At 41.0% G+C, this 20,963-nt stretch overlaps 3 protein-coding genes and 1 pseudogene across 4 annotated transcripts in view; 1 reads left to right on the plus strand and 3 right to left on the minus strand.

Annotated features, from left to right (window-relative positions):
* Positions 1 to 20,963, minus strand: part of LOC149036606 (uncharacterized) — a 102,302-nt gene that overhangs the window by 40,484 nt on the left and 40,855 nt on the right. The window lies entirely within an intron of this gene.
* Positions 8 to 3,190, minus strand: LOC149036609 (uncharacterized). Its single transcript, XM_089189358.1, has 2 exons — positions 2,419 to 3,190; positions 8 to 2,176 (listed from the first exon to the last, which is right to left on the minus strand). The coding sequence occupies exons 1-2, from the start codon at positions 2,780 to 2,782 to the stop codon at positions 606 to 608; spliced, it is 1,935 nt and encodes a 644-aa protein (XP_089045484.1). The 5' UTR covers positions 2,783 to 3,190; the 3' UTR covers positions 8 to 605.
* LOC149036610 (uncharacterized) lies at positions 3,189 to 12,875 on the plus strand (annotated as a pseudogene). Its single transcript, XR_016181664.1, has 4 exons — positions 3,189 to 8,200; positions 8,923 to 9,642; positions 9,765 to 10,066; positions 11,382 to 12,875. The product of XR_016181664.1 is annotated as an uncharacterized LOC149036610 (transcript).
* On the minus strand, positions 15,696 to 19,247 carry LOC149036611 (uncharacterized). The gene is made up of 2 exons (XM_089189366.1): positions 18,610 to 19,247; positions 15,696 to 17,330 (listed from the first exon to the last, which is right to left on the minus strand). Exons 1-2 carry the CDS (start codon positions 18,660 to 18,662, stop codon positions 15,815 to 15,817), a joined length of 1,569 nt encoding a protein of 522 aa, XP_089045492.1. The 5' UTR covers positions 18,663 to 19,247; the 3' UTR covers positions 15,696 to 15,814.

The following is a 20,963-nucleotide window of genomic DNA, read 5'->3' on the forward strand; positions in this document are numbered from 1 at the left end:
TTTTCAAATAATTGTAGGAATTTAAGTTTTGGTCACAACTATCTAAAACTATATATCACTGGAAAGCTTATGAACTATATTTTTCAAAAAAAGGTGTTATGTCACACCTGCAGCAAATGTAACCTGACACCGGTCATTTCAATTAACAACTTGTAGTGTCTCACCTATATGTACTTGAGTAAAGATTGTTAGAAACTGTTTCAATGAAATACCAATATTTTGCTGTTATTCTAAAGAATATTGAATACTTGTTGGGATGAGTGAAGGATTTCAAGAATTTTTTAAATTTGACATCACAGCACTGGTGTCAAGTTACACATCTAACACATGATCACTATTTGTTTAATCATTTCTTTAGAAAGACCTCTATGGCATTTTCCTTCACTCATCCCAAATAACTCAATTAGATCAGCAATCCCTAAAAATTTCAGGTCCATAGCTCTCATACTTCTTGAGTAATCTTTTCTCAAGTATTAAAAAATACGTTTTGAGAAAAAAAGGCCTAAAGTTACAAGATTTTAAAATTAAACACCTCCTGTATTCAAATTATGAAGTCAATGAGTAGCCATAAGTTCAAATATAATTAGGATAGGCAAGAGCAAGAGTTAGAATGCCCCAGCTTCATATGAAACATCTTCTTTTTCACGAAGAGCCGCTTCTCTTTGAGTACGGATAAGCTGCAATCCCTGCCGGCGCTTCTTCTCCTTGGCCGTTGCCTGCTTATCAGCTTTCCGAAGCCTTGAATTATCTCTTAGTCGAAATGCATCCTCAGTAAATGCACCTCCAGGAATTGAAAGCCTTTCCATCAATCTTTCTCTGCTTTCTGCACCTCTGTGGAAGTGGCAGACTGCAGACGCAGCAGCACACTGGACAACTTTCACTCCATGGTGTTTATGTTTGGGACACCGGACCCAAACCATTGCGTTGATGCTTTCATTTGGGTTCTGGGTTTTTCCTCGTACACATCTTTCTAAAAGTTTACTGTCACTTAATGACACAAATGTGGGTTTTAGAGTCTCCACGAAGACTTCGGGCAAACAGTCATCTCCTTTGTAGGTACTGGTTCCTGTTGCCTGGTCCTGTTGCCATTTGCACCATGATGAATCACCTGGTGGACAGAAGCGGTGTTGTTTAGCATTGTCAGTTGAATTTACACAGTGATGGAGAATGGCAATAATATTTTTTTTCATAGCATAAACTGCAATGTCAACCTCCCGTTCAGAGGGATTTGCCTTGGTCAAGGTGTTTTGCCGGATTGCTAGGCCATAGTACCTTTGAAGCTGCTTGATCTTTCCTTCTGTAAGCCGGCCACGCCCTCCTATAGGTTTTCCATCAGCAAGTTTACCCTTACTGCATGCCTTCAAATTCATTAAATGTTTGCCCATCCTTTTCTGCACATGGCCTACACAATCCAGTTTAATAACTTCACAGTCATCATAGGCATGTTGAACAGTGTTAAAGGCCTTACTGTCCCCGTCTGACACCATCCATTTGTACCTCATGTTATGAAGTTCGATGGATCTATTCCAAAGAACAGAAGCTCCTTCTGCTTCCATAGCAGGTGAACTTCCTTCGAAGTTGATGTCACAATCTCCAGATGCAAAATGCTCCCTCCTCCATTCTTCAAACTCTTCCACATTCCCTTCACATTGTGAGTTCTTTAGGGAGCACTTACGGCAAGATTTAGACATCACATGATAGTCTAAAACTTCTCCTGTGTCAATTGAGATGACGAAAACAACACCTGTTAGTGATGTGAAACCTCTTTTGGCCCAAGTGCCATCAAAGCTAACAGCAGCATCAATTATTGTGGTGCTGTCTGAGATGCCATTTTCCTCCATGATTAGCTTTCGGAGCCTTTGGCCTGCACCTTTTAGTTCTTCTTTTGCTTCACTTTCCAGTGCTTCCAAAATTACATCAACTTGCTTGTAGTAAGCAGCTCTTGACAAACAAGGCATGTTCATTATCGCACAGAAAGAAGAGAGTCCGTCGTAGCCACTTCCAGTTTCTATTGAGTGGTAGACAGCTCTCCGGTTGACATCAAATGATTTGCCTTTCTTGGCAAGGTTGGGTGATGTCTGCCAAGGAGTACTTTCATCACAAGAATTGCAGTGAATGGAGAGATCTGACATCAGTCCATAACGGCTAGCGGTATTTTCTTCAATAGTAAGGTCTCCTATATTAAAAACATGACGGAAAAGGATGCTATTAGCTATAGTTACTGAACCAAACAGAACCACAATGTTGGAGCATTAGTTCACACCTCCATAAATGTGTACAAGTGTTGCAGTGAAGAAAGATCAGAAAAAATGATTAAACAATAATAAAACTCCTTTTCTGCAAATAATTCTAACTATCGTTTTTCTTTAGGTTCAAGGGGCTGAAAAGCATATTTATGATGTGTGATATTTTTCTCACCTTCTTCGCATTTGTGTAAAGTTGAGAGCACAGAAGAGAAGCTCTTTAGATCAACGAGCCTGTATCCTTTTTCTACCTCAGCTACCTCGAAAACTTTTTTGTTTTCATCAGAACTTGAAGAAGACTCATCTTCTGAGCTCTGGAATCTCATCTTCTTCCTTGAAGAACTAGGAAGCTGATCGCTTTCTTCGCCAAAATCTGACAGATCAGACTGATCGTGCGAAGTTCCTGGGGTCGGTTCGTTTGGTTCACTCTTCCTGTTGCAACCGCTTTTCTTCAGTAATTGCGCTTTTTTACGATCTCCTCCATGCCCCTTTCTTTTCCTAGTTTTCCTGTAAACGGTTCTTTTCTTCTTTCCAGTCATTCCAGCACAAAAGAGACAAAAGGAGTTCAATATTTCGCAATACACTGTGACAACTTTCACACAAAAATCTCTCACTCGTCTCCAGTGTTACTCTTTCAATTTCTTATTTTCCCCTTCATGTAAGATAGCACAAGGATTCTAAGGGGCGTTTCGGGCTTGTTTGACATATTTTGAGCTCCAAACAGGCTGGTAAACAAGTAAGAAACAAAAAATGCTGTTTTGGTTGCCATGGAAACGAGATTTCTATTTAGATACCTCTTCTTTTCTAACGTAATTTCTCATTTATATTTTAAAATTTTTCGGTAAAAACGATCGTCAGTGTAAAGTCGAATAGTTGAACCTCGCATTTCTGAAGAAAACAAAAAAACAATATTTTGAGCTAATTTCAGGTAGAATCCCCCCTTAAGCAAACCACGACGGCGACGGCAACGAGGACATGGAAAAACAAAAGATCTAATTGGCAGAACAATAGTTCAGCACGTGCGTTTGAAAACTTTGTACATTTCTTTGCCGTCCTATGCAAAACAACAACGTGAAATCACCACAACTTGCGTCGTCTGCGAACCGAAACCGCGACGACAAATTATTTTAATTTCCATTTGGAACTCAACGCTTCTCTTATTACGTTATGCTGAAGTAGAGGTGTGGTGCCGTATGAGACGGTAAACACATGCTGCCATTTTTAAAATTTGATTAAAGGCAGAAATTCATTTTTTTGATCGAAGTCTTCGTAAGCGTTGCCATCCTGACTGCTTAAGGTCCCTGATGTTGACGTCAATACTAAATTAAACGGGAAGCAAGCTTGTCAAGCTTGCAATTGTTTGTTATTTTTCGATAAGAAGGAAGAACCTAAACCATAGTGAATTTTTATCATTCAAATAATCGCTCGGTGTTAGTGTCCTCCAGTGGCAATTTTCTTGAAATTGCCCGAGGAAAAAAGAAAACAAAAAGTCAGTGCCTTGCAGATACGCGGATCCCACAACGTAACTGTCGTCCAGTCCATTTCTTCTACTTCTCTCCTGTTCCCAAAAGAAATATGTTGAACTATTGATTATGACTATTATTTATTACTGAAAAGTCAAGCAAAGTCAAGCTACTCTCTCTGATGTCCTTTACTTGTTGCCATATTTCAGTCTCTGGATTAACGCCTTCAAATGGAAGACCAATGAGGTAGATTTTTCGAGCAAGTTACCCGAGCCACTCCGACCGTTTTTTTTTTTTCAGTCTTTTCTCCCCTCCCCCGCCCCCTACCCCCACTACTCTTCACTCCCCTACCCCCACCTCTCTCCTTATTTTTGACCGTCGACCGCCCCCTTGGTATAAATTTTTCCTCTCCTCAGCCTTCCGCTGCCATTAAAATCAAAGATGGCGGCCATAATATTCGTTATGAAAAAACTAAGCATTTCCTAGCTTAAATTACGCCTGCTCTGCAGGCTAGGTTCTGTGTTACATATTTTTCTTAAGGCCGTAATTTGTTTCTTTGTCTTTTAAAGCGCCAGAGTCTCGCATAAGAAGACAAGTTATGACGCTGCGCGCTCACGAAGAGAGATGTTTTAATTTTCTCAGAGAAACTGAAACTTTCTTAAATTCACTGTTTTTACATACACAGTATAAGTGTCTTTTCCGTTGAACGGATGCTTCATATCTCCACCGTTAAATGGCTTTCTTCAAACCTTTATGGTTTTATACAATATATTTCAACCTCATTAGCTAAGATTGTTCAGCATCGTTTAATTTTAGAAACCGATGGTTTCTACAATCACGTGGTCAAAAACTAAAATGAATCCTATATCAAGACATATTTATAATGCGGACTGTCCTTTACTACTGTCAGAGGATATTCGCGGTGTTACAGTTCGTGGTTTTCCAGTGTCCATAATTTTCTTTAGTAATTCACGTGACCTTGTTCGCTTTTTGTGAAAGTACCAAGGTCTCGCATAAGAAGAGAGGTCAGTCTATGACCGCGTGCTCACGAAGAAAGATGTTATAATTCTCCTTGAGGAACCGGAGGAAGTGTAACTGATCACTGCGCTTACTTTTCAGATGTAATTAGTTTACGAAGCCCAGCCGTTAAATTAGTTGAGAAGTATTGTGAGGCTTTCAAATGAGCTCCAACAACATTCCCTTTGAAATCTAAATATTTTGTCATTGCTATTTCACAAACTCATAATTAAATCCTTTTACAAATGTGGGAGAAGGGAGATTGCAATCTTTTTACTTCCATCACGTTATCAGGTTACTGGTAAAATGACAACCAAAATATTTCTCTATCTCTTAAACGGTCAAAAACGTGCAGCACAGTATTATGTGGTTTTAAAATTAGTCAATATGTTTTTAGGGGAAAAGTGCAAAATGTTTTTGTCGTTTCACTTTCAGAAGTATCAGCTGCGACATTGATAATTTTGTATTGTTTTTTTAGAATAACTTAACCGTAACTTAAGCTTTAACTTTACGGTTACTTGAGGTATGAGTAACCTTTTAATTCCAAATTACTAATTTGTCCTGTCCTTTCCTGATACTATTAAGTCATGGCATGTTGTGCGAAGATTGGCACCGGAGTGAAATGAATTCGTCGCAAAGCTTTGTGGCCTCACAAATTGTTTATCATTCTCATCGGCTAAGAATGGATTCGTTTTCAGTAACATTAATCTGATAAGTAAGCTCGTTACTTGGTAATAGCTTGCGACAACAATATTTTGCTACAACTCATGGAATAATGTTATCTGTCAGCCGTTAAATGGCCAAAATTTTAGCCGTTAGCCGTAAAAGCCATCACCCCATTGAGACCCTCCTTCTACTACAGTGAGCCCATCGTTCTCAAATGCGACTTGTTTGGCTTTGACCGTGTAAACTTGGAAAATGAAATTTCCCGAATCTCGAGAAATCACGTAATGTTGACATCAATACTAAATTAAACGGGAAGCAAGCTTGTCAAGCTTGCAATTCTTTGCTATTTTTCGAAGACAAGGGAGAACCTTAGTCATATATAATTTTCATCTTTCACATAATCGCTCGGTGCTAGTGCCCTCTAGTTGCAAGTTTCTCGCAATTGTCTGAGGAAAAGAGGAAACAAAAATGTTAAATCAGCGCGAATTGCCGTTGGGAGTTTTCAGGAGAGTGCCTACGGGATGCGGGGATCCTACAACGTAACTGTAGTTCAGTCCATTTCCCCCACCTCTCTCCCCTCCTCAAAAGAAATATGAATAACTATTTGCAATAACTATTGATTATTACTGAGAGTCAAGCTACCTCACTCTCTCTCTAATGTAATTTTCTTGTTGCCATATTTCAGTCACTGGATGAACGCCTTCAAAGGTAACACCAGTGATGTGGTTAATTTCGAGCAAATTACAGATCCACTGCGTCCTTTTTCTTTTTTAATTTTTTATTATTTTTTTTTATTATTATTATAATAGTTACTATTTTTGTCTTCGATGCAAATCACACCCGCAAGAATATGAAAAGTTTATGAGCGCAATGGGTGAATTTCCACCCACAAGAAGCTTATTGTTTTAAGACAAAAGCTTTAGTTGTACTCTCCATCTGATCGATCTCGTGTTGCAAATCCAACCGGTCCAAAAGAGATGAATACTGAAGCCTGACGTTTCCCGTTAAACAGAGCAAGATGTTTCATTTTTGGATGCTCAAATCCATCATCGGTTAGAAAGTGTGACGTGCCAAACCGAAATACAGTCACTTAGTTTTTTTTTTCAGTATTTTTGGCTTCGATCACGCAAATCACACCCGCTAGAAAAATGAAAAGTTCACCGTGACCGTGACCGTGACCGTGACCGTGACCGTGACCGTGACCGTGACCGTGTCTTCGGAAAACAAGGGGTCGATTGTCGCGCAAAGATAGCTTACCCTCTTAAGAGAGAAACAAGTTTCACCGAATGTGATCCGTTGATGTGTTCCAGTTGTACTTATCCACGCGTCTTCTTCACTTATTATTTTTTGTTTTAATTCGATATTATGAATTCTAACACTTTCAGCTCGTTACAAAAAGTTTCCAGCCCGTTTTGGTAACTTCATATATGGGTTCCTGTTTGTAGTGACTTATCGTGAATCCATAGTCATTCTGTTAACTTTTGTTATTAAAATAACGTTTCCCTTTAACAGGAGAGGATGGCAATGGAAATCTAACGACAGAAGCCATGATAGCTTTCATGAACATCGCCTTTCTAGTTGCCCTGTTCCTGCTCAATTCAGATCGCATTCAGAAAGCCATTGAGATATGCAGCGAATGTTTGATTTTGCTAAACAACACCGATCAAAACAGCAAAGACCAATTTAAAACACTACTGCTACAATTTTACAGCGCCTTCAATTTACTTCTTTTCAAGGCTTATCGTCGTATCTCTGACTACATAAGTGCGGAAAGATACGGCAGGAAACTGCTTGTCTTATACAGCGAGTCTGGTGACTTAGAAAGAGAAGGAGATATAAGCTTAGCTCTTGCAGAGATTGTTGAGAGTCAAAACAGGTTTACAGATGCCAGACAACTTTACGTAAAAGCAGTTAATATCCAGAGATTAACTGGTGAACAAATTGGCGAAGCAAGCGCCTGCGCAAGATTCGGAATTATGCTTCATAAACTTGGCGAGAACCTAAAAGCGAAGGAGCATGTTGAGAGAGCCCTTGCCATAGCAACCGAAATTGGCGACAAAGAAGGAGAAGCATCCTGTTGCGAAAACCTAGGAACGTTGCTTCAGTTACTCGGGGAATGCGACAAGGCTAAACAGTGTTTCAAAAAAGCGCTTCTCATCAGAACTGAAATTGGCGACAGAAAAGGAGAGGCAACTGACTATGGAAACCTAGGAACTGTGTTTCACTCTCTCGGGAAATACGACAAGGCTATAGAGTATCTCCGAAAAGCGCTTGTCATCAAATCTGAAATTGGCGACAGAAAAGGAGAGGCATCATGATATGGAAACCTGGGAACTGTGTTTCACTCGCTCGGGCAATACGACAAGGCTAAGGAGTATCTCCAAGAAGCCCTCGCCATCACAACTGAAATTGGCGACAGAAGAGGAGAAGCATCATGTTATGGAAACCTAGGAACTGTGTTTCAGTCGCTCGGGCAATACGACAAGGCTAAAGAGTATCTCCAAAAAGCGCTTGTCATCAGAACTAAAATTGGCGACAGGGAAGGAGAGGCAACTGACTACGGAAACCTAGGAACTGTGTTTCATTCTCTCGGGCAATATGACAAGGCCAAAGAGTATCTCCAAAAAGCACTAGTCATCACAACTGAAATTGGCGACAGAAGAGGAGAAGCATCATGTTATGGAAACCTAGGAACTGTATTTCAGTCGCTCGGGCAATATGACATGGCTAACGAGTATCTCCAAAAAGCGCTCGTCACCAGAGCTAAAATTGGCGACAGAGAAGGAGAGGCAACTGACTACGGAAATCTTGGTACTGTGTTTCAGTCGCTCGGGCAATACGACAAGGCTAAGGAGTATCTCCAAGAAGCCCTCGCCATCACAACTGAAATTGGCGACAGAAAAGAGGAGAAACATCATGTTATGGAAACCTAGGAACTGTGTTTCAGTCGCTCGGGTAATACGACAAGGCTAAAGAGTATCTCCAAAAAGCGCTTGTCATCAGAACTAAAATTGGCGACAGGGAAGGAGAGGCAACTGACTACGGAAACCTAGGAACTGTGTTTCATTCTCTCGGGCAATACGACAAGGCCAAAGAGTATCTCCAAAAAGCGCTTGTCATCACAACTGAAATTGGCGACAGAAGAGGAGAAGCATCATGTTATGGAAACCTAGGAACTGTATTTCGGTCGCTCGGGCAATATGACATGGCTAACGAGTATCTCCAAAAAGCGCTTGTCATCAGAACTAAAATTGGCGACAGAGAAGGAGAGGCAACTGACTACGTAAATCTTGGTGCTGTGTTTCAGTCGCTCGAGCAATACGACAAGGCTAAGGAGTATCTCCAAGAAGCCCTCGCCATCACAACTGAAATTGGCGACAGAAGAGGAGAAGCATCATGTTATGGAAACCTAGGAACTGTGTTTCAGTCGCTCGGGCAATATCACATGGCTAACGAGTATCTCCAAAAAGCGCTTGTCATCAGAACTAAAATTGGCGACAGGGAAGGAGAGGCAACTGACTACGGAAACCTAGGAACTGTGTTTTATTCTCTCGGGCAATACGACAAGGCCAAAGAGTATCTCCAAAAAGCACTAGTCATCACAACTGAAATTGGCGACAGAAGAGGAGAAGCATCATGTTATGGAAACCTAGGAACTGTATTTCAGTCGCTCGGGCAATATGACATGGCTAACGAGTATCTCCAAAAAGCGCTCGTCACCAGAGCTAAAATTGGCGACAGAGAAGGAGAGGCAACTGACTACGGAAATCTTGGTACTGTGTTTCAGTCGCTCGGGCAATGCGACAAGGCTAAGGAGTATCTCCAAGAAGCCCTCGCCATCACAACTGAAATTGGCGACAGAAGAGGAGAAGCATCATGTTATGGAAACCTAGGAACTGTGTTTCAGTCGCTCGGGCAATACGACAAGGCTAAAGAGTATCTCCAAAAAGCGCTTGTCATCAGAACTAAAATTGGCGACAGGGAAGGAGAGGCAACTGACTACGGAAACCTAGGAACTGTGTTTCATTCTCTCGGGCAATACGACAAGGCCAAAGAGTATCTCCAAAAAGCGCTTGTCATCACAACTGAAATTGGCGACAGAAGAGGAGAAGCATCATGTTATGGAAACCTAGGAACTGTATTTCGGTCGCTCGGGCAATATGACATGGCTAACGAGTATCTCCAAAAAGCGCTCGTCATCAGAACTAAAATTGGCGACAGAGAAGGAGAGGCAACTGACTACGGAAATCTTGGTACTGTGTTTCAGTCGCTCGGGCAATACGACAAGGCTAAGGAGTATCTCCAAGAAGCCCTCGCCATCACAACTGAAATTGGCGACAGAAAAGAGGAGAAGCATCATGTTATGGAAACCTAGGAACTGTGTTTCAGTCGCTCGGGCAATACGACAAGGCTAAAGAGTATCTCCAAAAAGCGCTTGTCATCAGAACTAAAATTGGCGACAGGGAAGGAGAGGCAACTGACTACGGAAACCTAGGAACTGTGTTTCATTCTCTCGGGCAATACGACAAGGCCAAAGAGTATCTCCAAAAAGCGCTTGTCATCACAACTGAAATTGGCGACAGAAGAGGAGAAGCATCATGTTATGGAAACCTAGGAACTGTATTTCGGTCGCTCGGGCAATATGACATGGCTAACGAGTATCTCCAAAAAGCGCTCGTCATCAGAACTAAAATTGGCGACAGAGAAGGAGAGGCAACTGACTACGGAAATCTTGGTACTGTGTTTCAGTCGCTCGGGCAATACGACAAGGCTAAGGAGTATCTCCAAGAAGCCCTCGCCATCACAACTGAAATTGGCGACAGAAAAGAGGAGAAGCATCATGTTATGGAAACCTAGGAACTGTGTTTCAGTCGCTCGGGCAATACGACAAGGCTAAAGAGTATCTCCAAAAAGCGCTTGTCATCAGAACTAAAATTGGCGACAGGGAAGGAGAGGCAACTGACTACGGAAACCTAGGAACTGTGTTTCATTCTCTCGGGCAATACGACAAGGCCAAAGAGTATCTCCAAAAAGCGCTTGTCATCACAACTGAAATTGGCGACAGAAGAGGAGAAGCATCATGTTATGGAAACCTAGGAACTGTATTTCGGTCGCTCGGGCAATATGACATGGCTAACGAGTATCTCCAAAAAGCGCTCGTCATCAGAACTAAAATTGGCGACAGAGAAGGAGAGGCAACTGACTACGGAAATCTTGGTACTGTGTTTCAGTCGCTCGGGCAATACGACAAGGCTAAGGAGTATCTCCAAGAAGCCCTCGCCATCACAACTGAAATTGGCGACAGAAAAGAGGAGAAGCATCATGTTATGGAAACCTAGGAACTGTGTTTCAGTCGCTCGGGCAATACGACAAGGCTAAAGAGTATCTCCAAAAAGCGCTTGTCATCAGAACTAAAATTGGCGACAGGGAAGGAGAGGCAACTGACTACGGAAACCTAGGAACTGTGTTTCATTCTCTCGGGCAATACGACAAGGCCAAAGAGTATCTCCAAAAAGCGCTTGTCATCACAACTGAAATTGGCGACAGAAGAGGAGAAGCATCATGTTATGGAAACCTAGGAACTGTATTTCGGTCGCTCGGGCAATATGACATGGCTAACGAGTATCTCCAAAAAGCGCTTGTCATCAGAACTAAAATTGGCGACAGAGAAGGAGAGGCAACTGACTACGTAAATCTTGGTGCTGTGTTTCAGTCGCTCGGGCAATACGACAAGGCTAAGGAGTATCTCCAAGAAGCCCTCGCCATCACAACTGAAATTGGCGACAGAAGAGGAGAAGCATCATGTTATGGAAACCTAGGAACTGTGTTTCAGTCGCTCGGGCAATACGACAAGGCTAACGAGTATCTCCACAAAGCGCTCGTTATCAGAACTGAAATTGGTGATAAGGAAGGGGAGGCAGCAGATCTTGCAAACCTTGGAGTTGTGTCTAGAACTGTTGGAGATTATGAAGCTTCGGAAGTATGCTTGGAGAAAGCTTTATCCATATCTAGAGATATTGGAGACAGAAGAAAAGAGTTCCAAATCCTTCAAGAGCACGCTATTTTGTATTTATTTCAAAACAAACTCAAAGACTCCCTTTTGTGTCTTCACCTGTACATTGAAAAGTATGAGGAGCTGAGATCTTTCTTGGGCGCCAATGATCAGTTCAGAACATCATTTCTGGAGGACTCAGGAACATTTACCTACAAGCTGCTTTGTAAGTTGCTTTGTGCCACCGGAAATTCTCGGGATGCTCTTTACGTTGAGGAGTTGGTTCGAGCCAGAGGCCTATCAGACTTGATGACAGAGAAGTACTCGGTTGAAACGCACATCTCTGCTAATCCACAATCTTGGTTTGGCATTGAAGACATCTCTAGTAAGGAAGACAACTGTACTTGTCTGTACATTTCTTATTTTCAAAATGATTTGCATTTGTGGATCTTGAAAACAAGTGGAGTCCTTCACTTTAAAAGAAAATCTGTGGAAGAGAATCTAGTTCAGGCTGGGTTGCCCAAAGATTTGCCTTTAAGTAAATTTTTGGCAGATTGTTTGCAACCTCTCTCCCTCGGGCAAAAGAGCTCAGCAAGATTGCGACTCGTGGAGGAACACGAGGACAAGAACGAAGGAGTCATTTCAAGTCTATCTTTGTGTTACAAAATGTTTATTGCCCCCGTTTATGATTTGCTTGAGGAGCCTGAAGTCATAATCGTCCCTGACCGCTGTTTGTACCAAGTTCCGTTTGCTGCTCTCCGTGAAAAGGAGGGGGCCGAATACCTGTCGGAGACTCATAGGATCCGTGTCATTCCTTCTTTGACAACACTCAAGATCATTCGAGATAGTCCAGAGGATTATCACAGCAACACTGGTGCCTTGGTAATAGGCAATCCCAAGGTTGATTGGCTGCTGCCATTGCCAGGTGCAAGAAAGGAAGCGGAGATGGTCGGACGATTGGTGGGTGTTCCGCCTCTGGTAGACGAGAAAGCAACGAAGCAGGCGGTACTTGAGCGGATAAGTTCAGTGAGCTTGATACATTTTGCTGCCCATTGTAACGCCGAGAGGGGAGAAATTGCCCTCTCTCCCATTCCTGCTCCTAACGGTCGAAACGCTATCCTACCACAGGAAGCTTACATGTTGACGATGGCTGATGTCTCACGAATAAAAATCAGAGCTAAACTGGTGGTGCTTAGCTGCTCTCACAGTGGAAGTGGACAGACGAGAGCCGAGGAAGTTATAGGAATTGCCCACGCGTTCTTAGGATCCGGTGCTCGCTCTGTGTTGTTTGCGCTATGGACCATTTCAGACTCAGCAACAGAGCAGCTGATGAGTCGGTTCTACAAACACCTTGTTGAAGGAGAAAGTGCCGGTGAATCCCTTCATCAGGCCATGAAGTGGATGAGAAAAGACGGCTTTACCAAAGTGTCTGAGTGGGCTTCGTTTACGCTGATTGGAGATGATGTGAGGCTCGAGTTTGGCAAGCAGAGGTAAGACTCGGTGAGGACAGGTATTTCATAAATTAAAGTTAAATTAGATGTGAAGGTGGCTTTGACTTACTGGTCGCTGACTGTCGGCGGTGATCCTTTGTCACCTTGAAAATCAAAGTTGGTTTTATACCCTTTTTTTTGTTTCTTTCAAAAAGTAACAATTTATTCTTCCAGTTGGGTGTAAAATATAGAATCTCGAAAGGGCCTCTCTGCCAATCAGATGCAAGTGTACATTTGCCTACGTATTACGCCTGGTAGAACTGTATTTGCTTTATTTAAGAAATGTTGATTAAGTTATTTATAATTGTTTTTTTTACGTTTGTTACAGGAAAGAAGATGAGAATAGCTCGAAGGAAACAGACCTTAGAGACTTTTCGACGGATAACCAAATAGAATAAGTAGAGAAAATACTCTATCCGTTATTTCATTGTGTAATTAAGGAAAGGCCAACCTCAAATTAAGGACATTAATTTCAATTTTTTACATTCTCTTTTCCGATCTTCTCAGAAGGAGGTATTGGTTACGTATCCGAGAATATATTTTTTCTGCACAAAAATTGTCTTATCCGGCCGATATAATTAGCACGAAACATTATTGACTTAGGGCTCTTAAGTAAAGTGAAATCAGCAAATTTAAAACAGTAGTTTAAGCATCAAAAACGAACCAGTTAAGTCTTACAGGGTTTTCTTACAAAGCCTTTTGTTATAGGTTTCGTTCACAGAATCCTAAATTTTTTTATTTAAAATCTTTACGAAAAGCTTTTCTTTTGGTCAGTTCCAGTACTACTTCTGAGTGCTTAAAAGATTGGAAAAAAATTCATGGATTTCCAAATAGAACCATGGAAAAAGCTTTCAAGGTCAAGAACTTAATCAGTATCAAGTGGAAAAATGACGGCACCAATATTTTGAAACTGGTTCAACAAGTCACTTAGGCATTGTAATGTTTGAGTTAAAGTATGTTTGCATAGTGATTTAATTGTTTTTAAGTCAGGTCATTGTCAAAATGTTGTTTAGGGAATCAAAATATTCTTGTTTTTTAGCACACTTTATACAATTTTTGGCAAAGTTTCTAAAGGGATTATGTAGTAATTTCAAAGATGCTAAAATAAAAGACAGCTTGAGAGAAATCTTAGAAAATATCGTGAGCGTTTGTTTTAACCAGGTTACAGAGTAAAACAGATAGCACTGTTGTTCATTGTTAAGGCGGCAAGGTGGTGGGATAAATGATGCAAGTGGTAGGAGTGTCTGTATGCGGTCCACGCATGTGCGCATGAGGAATTCTCATTCCTACCCCAACCTACACGTCCCAACCCCCTCCCTCCTCCACTTCGCTCTGCTTCAAAAAGGAAATTAAAGAGATGAATTCTTTCCACATTTGTTTGGAAACCTTTCCGTGAGCTATGTTTCAAACCACCGACCCCTTCGTATCGTGTACGGTCAATACGGAAGACAGTTCTCAGAGTCCTGATTAACCGACTTCGCGATGTTGAGTCATTTGGATGCTATAGAGACTAATCTTTACATAGAAGTAAAACATAAAATAAAAGACCCATTCAAGGTCCGTTGGCCCTGTACGAGAAAATTAAGATTTAACAAAATTTAGAAGTCATTCTGAAATTTTGTAGGTGACTGGCTTTTGTTTCTGTTGTGGCAGAAAAAGTTTTTAAAACATTTGACAATAATTTCGTGGGGCTCACCTCGCTGCATCGTCGGCAACTTTCGTCAGTTAGAGTCAAGACGCGCCAAGCTAAGTGACATTGCCCTCCAGTAAAATAATTTTCCAAAGAATAAATGTGGCGAGTGTGAGGAAACGCACATTTTTTCATTACTGTGATCAAAGCGCAATGATGTACCTTATTTGATATTTACGTTATCAAACTATTGATTCTGACAGGGTGAGCCTAACTTTTCTGTCGAGGTCGACGTGACTTCACATTAAAAGCGTTTTTGACGGAACAAACTGAGAAGGTAAAAACTTTTATTTATCTCCCACGCGTTTGGTGGGAGATAAATGCAGGGAGGGGGAGGGTGGTCCATTTCACCCCCGGAAAAAAACAAAACAGAAACCAGTTTGTCTTTTTGAGTTTTGGGGTAGACCCTTGAAACTGGCAAAGTTTCATTGGAATCAGTGAGATGGCATGTAGCAAGACTGCCTGGTGCTCTCGTGGACACACTCTTAATCATCAAATCACCAAAGGCTAGTAGCCATGTTGATGTGCAAAGCAGCCTCAGGCATGACATAATTTATCTTGCTTTATTTGATAGAATAGCCAAACAGAATTAGATATATTACTTATAAATCAAGTTGAAGGAGTTTTTTTCTGTGGATAAATAAAATTATCAATCAGTCATTCAATCGGCTGCTCGCTACCACCCTCCCGACCCCCCTTATGTCGTACTGAAGTGCCCCAGTATACCTTTTGTTAAAGAAAAATTCACTTTTCTCTTCACTTGCACACAATTGAACTTTCTTGTGCCTATCAAGAAATTAAAATTTTGAAGATAAAATAGTATTTGATAGGTAACAGGTGTAACAGATGATGTCGTTCCCTAGTCTCGTACCCACTGTGTAACTGATATAAAGGCTTGGCCGGCCGCACAAGGCCTGGGTACGAGACAAGTTGCCCTCCTGGACGGTCGCACCAAGTTCCGTCGCCTCGAAACATGGTTGCGTCAGCTCAAACTTTAAGTTACGTTACCCCCAACTTGAAGTTCCTCATTAATCGGGCAAAAATATCCGCTCGCGCAAGTTCCTAACTTAGAGCGGCTCCATCTTTGATTATAATTAAACTGAACACTTTGATTTCAATTCGAAAAAACTGATTCTTTCATCTCTCGCTCCAATCCTTCTGGAGCGCTGTAATCTTAAAAAGGATAATTCTTCGATCACCGATGCAAATAAAAGCTCGATAATCAAATAACAATAGATGTTATTTAGCACTGTCTAATAAGGGGGAATGTTTAGCTTGTACAGTGGATAGTTGTACCAATTTGTAATACTAGCGTTGTTTTTCTCTGTTTCATGCGATGGAGTACTGTCGTCAGCATACAGCTTCACAGGTATTTTGGTACCATAATAGACGTTGTCTTGGAGCACGTGATGTTGAGAAAGATCGCCATTGGTCAGCCAGATACATATGTAATTAGTGGGGTCGCTTACTCCAACGATCTCAAATACATTAGCGGAGTAAGTGATGTTCCAATCTATCCCAATATCATGGGGCTCGTAATAATAGATACCACTTGTGAGATGACCAGGATTGGTTCGTTGCACGATGTGATTTCTGTAGACGACAACGTTCTTCAAACCATTAAAGAGACATGGATTGATTGTTCTGTGAGTATACAAAAAAATACCTGTGTCGTCGAGGTAATTACGGGCAACCAATAGATTTTTTCCATTTCGAGCTTTAATGCCCCCTGAATAATCCGCTGGCCAGCCTCTGACGTAATTACTAACAACTTCCATCATATTGAAGCCTTTGAGGTACATCACGTGGTCTCGGAAACGGCCTGTGTTTGGGCTTCCCTTGAAGACATTTTTCACGATTCTCATCCTTTCGTCGCACTCTTCATAACAACAACTTTGAAAGAAGCCTTGATCAGATTCCAGATTGTAATGAGTCATAAGGAATTCTAATTTTTGTTTTTGATCTCGCCAGTACCATGCTGGCTCAACTTTGGTGGCTAACCAGCCTATCTTGCCTAAATCCAGCCCACATATGTTTTCTCTCACCTCTACACCCACAGTGAAGGTAAATTTTGAAGCAACTCCATACGCATTAGAATCGCGCAAAAAGATGTTTCTGTACACATTACTGTTTCTAAGGTCCATCATTTCCAACTGCTCCCTCTCAGCGTTTCTCGGAGTTGGCCTTCCGGATGAAAAGAATACACAGCTGTTTATGGTGACGTTACTCATAGCTGTTGGTCCAGGGACTTCTCGATTGACTCCACCGTCAAAATTCACACGAATTCCGTCGAAGTACACATTATTCAATGAAACCGATTTCACTGGTGAAGCATTGTAAACTTGAAAAACATAAGGAGTCGAGGACTTGATAACTGCGATACCGCTCTGTGTTCCGTGAAGTTCCACCGGGCCAGGGATGGCGATATTACTGCTTTCTAGGTATTCACCTCGAGGGAAGAATACCTTATTATTTTTGGAACTTGCAGCGTGATTAACGATGGCCTGAATGGAAGACGTGTCGTCCGAGATTCCATCCCCAACGGCAGCAGTTAAGAATCTACCAGGACGCTTCACGTTTGTCATTCCAGCGGGTATGTCCTCTGGTTCCGACGCTAAATAGTTTGGACGTAGTAGCAAAAACTCTCCATCACCGACTTCACTCGATTTCTCTTTGATAACGTATTGCCGCTCTCCCTCGCGTCGCAAAAATATGTTCTGTGCCATGCTTTCTCTGCCAAATGCCTTTCGGGTAGAACTTATCCCCATCCTTAATAAAAAATAAATCAACATTGCATTAGGATTCGTCGTTTGGCCAAACAAAGCAATTACCATATCTTACGCATCAACCGAACTCGGTAAACCCAAGGATTTTTCACGAAAACAAGATTCGCACGAGAACCAACGGGCGTACAAATACTTTGCCGATGTTTCACTCGACCTGAATTTAACGAAAAGGAAACAACTCTGATAACAAAAAGAGTACAAGTGAGTTTAATAGTTGCTTGGAAGTTGCTGGCAAAAACAATAAAACTTTGGATCAAGCTTTCACTTGCATGTTCCAGCTTCCATAAACGGAAAATGATTTGGAGAAACCTTAAGTTACACGCCTGAAGCGTTTTCTAAGAAATCGAGCGACTAAACTCTTCGGATAATCAGATTCGGAGCTGGGAAAAATTATTGGCAAAAATTGCAATGACGTGATATGTTTGTTGATTTCACAATTTTCAACAAGATTTTGGCATGCAATTGCCTTTGGCAGAAATTCATGCGCGAACCGCCTTTGGAAAGCTTAAGTATATTGAATAGCCAGCTTTAAAAATCATCGGGTAGATTTGTGATAAGACGAAACAATAGCACGAAGAATAACTTTTGCGCGGCCTTTGTCTCTTAGCAGGGTAATTTAGCATTATCAAATGAGTTCATAACGTAAATTGGCCACCATAAAGAGTTTGAAAGGTGACGTTTCGAGCGTTAGCCCTTCGTCAGAGGGATTGGAGGAACTGAGGATTGTGTATGGGTTTAAAAAATGTTTGTGCAGAAAATGGAGCTACGCTTTATTAGTGGGAATGTGGTGACGGGAGAACAACTTTACAAAAAAATTAACTGAATGAAAATCGCTCGTTGATACCGCGGTGATTAAGAGTGCCGATTTAAAAGATAAATTTGACGAAGGGCTAAGGCTCGAAATGTCAGCTTTTAAACTCTTTACGGTGGCCAATTTACGTTCTCAAGTCAATTGATAATACGTAATTACCCCGTTACACTCTCCCACCGACGTAGCACACAGTTTCTTTAGAAACTTACCCCCTTTATTCCTTTGTCTCTTAACCCAGCCCTGATAAGTTAATGAGCTATGCCATTATTCCCCGAGGGAAGGGGCACAAAATCACGACCAATTAAAACCATCTCGTGTACGCTTCGCCGCTTCTATTACGGATCTAGAATTTTTTCGCTTCTGCAAGTAAATGTCTCGAGAACAATAGGCATTTTGCATGCGCGATGGAATGTTTTCCATTTTAAATCACATCATTTCCATTGACACTCACCCAAGCTCGAAGATCGCACTCACAAACAAAACCACTTCTGGTCCTCTCATCATGTGAAAGTGCTCGACAAAAGACAAACACTTTTCAGTGTTCTTAATGACGCGACTTTAGACTCGTTACTTAAACTGCAAACGCGTTATGCTTGGCTTGCTAGTCAGTTCAAAGAGGTCTTCAAACGCAGAACAGAACAGGAACATTCCATGCTATGGCATATCTCATTGGCATGAGCAGCATCTAATGGTAATGTATCGTTTCCTCAGTGTTACACAGGCAAAGCGTACTTGGATCGGTCGCAGCTAACCGGGGAGAATTGACTCGATAAAAATCGTCTCGATAACTGACTAGGTACTCGATTTATGATAATTACGTGAATCGTTTCAGTTAAGACTCTTTTGAGAAACAATAGTACTTGGCAGGTATTGAAGACAGGGACAATCCGGGATTTCTCCTGGGAGAGGGTGCACCACAAAGGAATACCGTAACTTACGGGAGACGTAAAACGAATTTTCCAAGCGAACAATGAAGAAGAAGGGTTATGATTGGGCAATAACACAATAAGAACTACTGAGAATTCATAGAACTTTTATAGCGCTTATCATAAAGTCATCACAAATCAGGTTTAAAGTCGATTAGCTCTGAAATATTTGAAAGGAAGCGCCAGTGCCTGAAAGCACCAGAGATGTTGGTGAAATAACTTAAAACGTTGGCGAAACGACCGAAGACGTTTTTATAGCAACAGCTGGTCGTTAAAGAAACGATCCCCAAGCAAAACAATCGCAATTCCCCGATATAGATCAGACTTAACCGCTGATAGCCATTCACTCGTGGAAAGTGCAAGGAACCACTACTATTAAAAAAAATCTGCGTCCACGGAAGTCGATATTTCCGATTTAGTCACTACCGGTCGACGTTCCAGCCGGCCAGGTTACATTTCTAGCCTAAACAATAATGGCGGCTGCCAGCGAGTTTCCGACAGAACTCGCGACCCGTCCTTTGGGCCTCACAGCTCTTATGGGACTTGATATTAATCAGAAACCTTTGCACAAAGCTATCTGGGAGTCTTTTTCTGTGAACATGATTGGCTACACAATTAGGTATTTGTACAAAATTTATCATTTTAGATTGATTTTGATGAGATTGGTTTTCATTGAGTTTGCAGTTGAATGTAAAAGCCCAACTTTTGTCAAAATTTATATAAGAAAAGATTTATTTAGTAAGAGTTTCATATTTTTTCTATTGTATTTATTCTAGCTGATCAAGAAAAGTTACAAAACAGGACACAATAAAGACTAAGTTAGTTAGAATTATTTGGATATCAGATTTTATCAGCATTTATCAAGACTTTCCCAAGAGAGTTAACAGCCTCTCTATTGATTTGTGTTTTCATCTGATTAACCCTTTAACTCCCAGATCAAATTTGTAATTCTCCTTACTGTCAACCATACAATTCTTATAATATTAGTTTGGAGAATTTTTTATCACTTAGATAAACTACTTATCCCCAAATTGATATTTTTCTTTATTCTCATCTCTAATCTAGTTGATATTGTATTGATATTGTAAGGAGAAATTCTGTCTTGGTCACTCATGGGAGTGAAACAATTGAATGATCATACTACAAGTTATCGTAGTCATTCATGGGACATGAAATTCATGCAGCTTCAAAATAAAAAAGGAACAGGTTTGAAACTTATAAGATAAATATTTCTTCTTCTTCTTTTTTTTTAAGGCTGGAGAATGCTTTTTATGATTTAGCACAGAGTTATTACCATGGAGAATGTAGGAGAGTTAAAGCCCACAAGGTGAGGTTGCAATTCTGGAAATTTAAGGGAGTAGGGAGAAGGTCAGGTTATTAAAATCCCAGTCAGGAGGAAACAACAAGCCTGTATTTGCTTCATGCTGCAGAAACTAGGGAGATGCAGTGGCAAATGTAATAAACTGTGTCCACTGTTGAATGGTCCTTGTCTAAAATTTATTTTCAACTGTCACTGTCTACATTGTTTTGTACATAGATGATACGTAGATGGATGACACTGGTTGAAGATGAGGCCACAGTTTCTGAGTGTCTTGAATTGAATTTTCAACTAGTCAGTAAAAGGGGAAAAGATAGCACTCTGGTTAGCTTTTTGGACTCTTTGGTTTAACTGCCTTAGTTTGACATAAATTCATGTTAAAGCCATTGGGTTTTTTAGTAGGACACTCCCCCTGTACTAAGTAAATTTCTCTTCTCAGATCAAGGACAGAAAAGTATCAGTAACTAAAACTGTCTGTTGGAAAATGTGCCAAAATTCTGGTTTTTTTTATTGATTTTGCAATGACAATAATTAGTTGGCCAAAAGTTAGATCTCAGTGTT

Source organism: Pocillopora damicornis, chromosome 12, assembly GCF_964200805.1.
Source record: "Pocillopora damicornis chromosome 12, jaPocDami1.2, whole genome shotgun sequence".
Lineage (NCBI taxonomy): Eukaryota > Metazoa > Cnidaria > Anthozoa > Scleractinia > Pocilloporidae > Pocillopora > Pocillopora damicornis.